The following is a 4,400-nucleotide window of genomic DNA, read 5'->3' as shown; positions in this document are numbered from 1 at the left end:
CAAGAGGCCCTCCTTTTCAGAATGGTGTTTTCCTTTTCATTTTCAAGCCGTTCATGACTCATTTTCATTTTAAAAAATGAGCTTAATTACTAGTACTACTTGCCCCCTCATGACTCATAAGCACCCCTCAAATTTTTGAGCCTTTTAATGGTGAATAACTCAAAATTCGAGGGGGGTTATAAACTCGGATGGAGAAAGTAATTTTGTAAGTTGAGTACATGAAAAGTACTTTTTTTTGCTCTACCACGAGTGAGGCTATTCTTAAATAAGTACATATAAGTAACATAAATAGGTTACTAACTTTTGTTATAGTTTCTGCCGGAGCATATTATTCGTGAAAGTATATGCTAACAAGATCTGAAACAGTAGGGTCATGAACATTAATAGAGAAAAACAACCAGAAAAATAGAGAAAAAAAGAAAATCTTTAATCTGTGTATTAATGCTTCATGATGACAACTCTTACATGATGTGTACAAATTAATGCACTCCATCCCTTTTGGTATAACTGATGTATAAGAATGATGAAGTTGAAGCTACTTGGAGCAAGATATGACTAGTAGTAGTTTTTTTTACTGTAAGATATGACTAGTTAGTAAATCATTACCCACAGGAGATTTAGTCATTATTTATAGACAAGATGAATGCTCACATTTATGATCCATTCAAGCAAGAGATAACCATGCGCAATATTTCCCCAAAATGAATGCAAATGAAGATAGCAATTGGCACATTTACCTGTGTGAATGAACAAGTAATCAAATCAATATTGTAATGCAATCCAAGACCAACAAGCCGTGCATTGGTTTAGGATCAAATCAAATTTTCTCTTCATGTAATTAAGCTCACAATGCCCACTATGTTTAGGATCATGAACATTTAATATAGTACTCCTACTGGTTTAGCAAAGATTTCTCGGTTTTTTTATATATATAGTATTAAAGGCTCTTATATAGTAGTAGTTTATAAGTAGAGCCCGCCCACGATTTTTCGGTAGTTACTGCTTGGGGAATACAGTACCAATTGGTGTAGCAAAACAAATCATACTCGCCAATCTCATTGCCTCTTGAACAACTCCAGCTCCGCCGGCGCCGCTAGCCCCCTCATCTCTCCGGCGAGGTCGACGCCGAACAGCCTCACGACGCGGGCTTGTTCTCCTTTGCCTTTCTCCACCACCGGCGGCGGCGACGCCGCCGCGCCGCCGCTCACCGTCGTGGTCTTCTTGTAGTCGATGAAGAAGTGCTTCTCCTGTCCGTACTCAGAGCAGGAGAACACGACGACGTCGCCGGCGACGAGGCCCTTCTCCCGGACGAAGCGGCTCCAGCCCTTGGTGAGCACGTAGCTCAGGCTGCTGTTCCAGTACGAGTACCTGAACCGCCACACCTTCCCCTCGCCATCCTCGAAGTTCAGCAGCACGGCCTTGTCAGCGGTGGTCGTCGTCTCCGGCGTGCGCTTCAGGGGGATGTGCTTCTCGGCGTGCTGCTTCGGCAACACGATGCGGTTCAGCTTGCCGACGTCGCTCGGCGTCAGGACCTTCTCGAAGAGGGGTTCCCTCGCCCACGACGGCGTCGGCTCCGCGCGCCCCACAATGCCGCGGCCGCGGTGCAGGCCCCGGCGGAGCTCGTCGGAGTAGGTGTGCTTCCGGAGCATGTCGACGATCTCGGCCTTGGAGTGCGCCGCCAGGAAGGCGAGCTCCGTCGACGAGGCCGTGCGCGGGAAGTTGGTGGCGGCGTCGAGGCCGCGGTAGCGGAGCGCGGCCACGTCGTAGGCGCGCGCCGCGGCGTCCTCGTCGGGAAACGTGCCGATCCAGACGCGCGCGTGGCGATCGTAGATCTGGGCGCCCCACCGCCCGTTGGGTTGCGGCACCACGCCCTTGAACCGCGACGACGCCCACTGCGCCGATGCCGACGCCGAGCGCGAGGTCACGGCCTCGTCGGGGATGGCGACAGGTAGGCCCAGCGTCGTCGGCAGCCGGCCGGCGGCACCCGACTCGGTCGTGGCCGTGGACGCGCCGGAAGAGTGCTGGGAGGAGTGCTCCGGCGTGGAGCTCAGGATCTGCACTCCCATGGACTGTTGCTTTTCTGTGGCTTGGCATCTGCCCTTTGGAGGGACGTCCCTTTGGAGTGTGTGTATGGGCCAGTTCTTTTCCCCCGTGATTCTTCAGAATGTGATTCTGGTAATCTGCCCGGAGAATCAACTGCTCATAAAAATCCGCCGTCCAGTTCTTTTCTGAGATTTCGGCCTATGATTGTTGCATGAGTCGTGTGATGAAATGTCTCTAACAGCCATAGATTGAAACTGAGGTTTGAATTGCTAACACTTATTATTTCAGACAGTTTCACGTCTAATATGAACACGAAAACAAATTGCAAATATCATAAATTGTTTAACATTGCAATTTAAAAGCGGGCTACAAATATCACAAAGTGCTTAATATTACAACTTAAAGAGTTGGTTGGGGACGAATGAGTGGGGCGGTTACGAACGCGAGCCTCGCTGGATTGAGCGTTTTGGGTCTTTTTCGGTCTGTCCTAGTGGCATTTACGTTCTAAATACTTTGTCCAATAGGGGTACTTGCTGAAAACAAAATGTTTTCCTTTGATGGATTGGCTAGATCGCCTTTCGACGATTCTAGAGATTCTGGGTTGATTCTAGACGATCTCTGGGGCAGAGCTAAGGTCTTTTGTGATTTTGATTCTCCATACCGTGATTCTTCATAATCGAGTCAAAAGAACTGGCCCGATGTGTGCTTGTGTGGGTTATGGTGCTTTTTTCTCTCTCGATTGTGTGGGCTGTTGTACTAGCTAAACTAAGCTAGGGACACAGGGGATATAGGATGCGTTATTTTTCTTGTGTTGTGTTTGTGTGTATGTTTTGTTTGTCAAATCTTGTGGTGTGTGTGTTTACAGGGTAAAGATGAGTTGCAGTTGGATTGGGTACACATATGTTGGTGTATATAGATGTCGTGGTATTTATATTTTGGATGCACATACATTTGTTTGTGTATGTGTCCAAGTGGAGTGATATGTTCGGCCATATTTAGTTTGCGATTAATCTAAAGTGGTGCCATTTCCTCTTGAGATTTTCATATTTGCATCCTCCAAAAGCTACATATTACATGTTGATTTTGGCATGTGATAGGTGGGAGCAAGGTTTTATTGTCTTTTATAGAAACTTGAATGTTCACCTTATTGGTTGGCAATACAATGTACTTAGATGCATGTAGAATGACCAAAAACAATGAGTAGCACTGACTGCACGATATGCCGCATGAAGAATATTTTTGGTGTATATTTATTGGTTTTGGTTTGTTTAAATTTCTATGTACAATGTAGAATTAATGTATTAGCTCCATTCCAAAAAATATGCGCAGTTCAGCTTCTCTATCTTTGACCATGAAACCCCAAAAAACTATCTGAATTTGTTTGGTCTAAAATAGTACCATAGATTTCTCACAAAAAAACATTTTTGTGCAACCCAAAAGAAATTTCTTCAACAAATAAATTATTTATGTGTGTAATCTTACAAATATTTATGGTCAAAGTTGGAATACGAAACAGCACAAAAACTAAGTAGACGTCTATTTTTCATTAGAGTTTTCTCCTTTTTCTCCTTCGTTCTTTATAGTCATGTATTTTGTTCTTTCTTACTAGGCCCTTCGTTTGATCTTCCTCGTCTACGAACGACATGTTTTTCACACCATAATAAAGGTCAAAGAATGAAACATTGTTGACTTACCTTGAGTGAAACTATTTTCAATACATGTTCACGATGGGCTAATTTCATTCTTGCAATAAGGTTACTGCTTTAGTGTTCTCAAATTTGAAGTTACTAAATTAATAAACTTTATCTTGCTTGAGTTTATCATGCAATAGGTAAAGTCATGTAAGGTTTGCCCCTTTATCGGTTTGAAAAAAATACATTGTAGATTGCCCATAAAAGAGACACATCATAAAGAACTAAAACATATTGTCACTTAAAACAAACTGGAAAACCCTAGAGATTAATGAAAGCAATAATTAAATCCAATTTATATAATATTGATCTGCGTGAATCACCTGTGTTATGTGTTCATTTTCTTTTTTTGCACATTTAAGATAAGACTATAGTTAAATTATGTGGTCAACCCTATTCTGCTCTTGTTGATTTGGATTTTTGGATATTAGACATCCCTTTAAATGGCTCGGAACCATGCACCTGTATGATAGGAAATAGGATTAACCAAGACTCGTCCGACTCTGAACAATATCACCGGTCACAAAATGTTTGAGTCTTGGATGGTGTTCTAATCACAAATTGAAAATCAATCATTGGTATTAAAGAACTTTTGTTAGCACGGAGGGGAGATGGTCTTGTTCTTTCCTTCAATAAAAATGGCACTTGTATTGACTCGTAACATCG

General features: G+C 43.3%; 1 protein-coding gene across 1 annotated transcript; it reads right to left on the bottom strand.

Annotated features, from left to right (window-relative positions):
- Nucleotides 1-453: 453 nt before the first annotated feature.
- On the bottom strand, nt 454-2,186 carry LOC123093601 (AP2/ERF and B3 domain-containing protein Os01g0141000). The gene has a single exon (XM_044515593.1). It carries the CDS (start codon nt 2,064-2,066, stop codon nt 1,056-1,058), a length of 1,011 nt encoding a protein of 336 aa, XP_044371528.1. The 5' UTR covers nt 2,067-2,186; the 3' UTR covers nt 454-1,055.
- Nucleotides 2,187-4,400: the final 2,214 nt, after the last annotated feature.

Source organism: Triticum aestivum, chromosome 4B (assembly GCF_018294505.1).
Source record: "Triticum aestivum cultivar Chinese Spring chromosome 4B, IWGSC CS RefSeq v2.1, whole genome shotgun sequence".
In the NCBI taxonomy this organism is placed as follows: domain Eukaryota; kingdom Viridiplantae; phylum Streptophyta; class Magnoliopsida; order Poales; family Poaceae; genus Triticum; species Triticum aestivum.
Note: the sequence above shows the minus strand (reverse complement) of the source record. Positions and strands in the feature narration are given on the sequence as shown.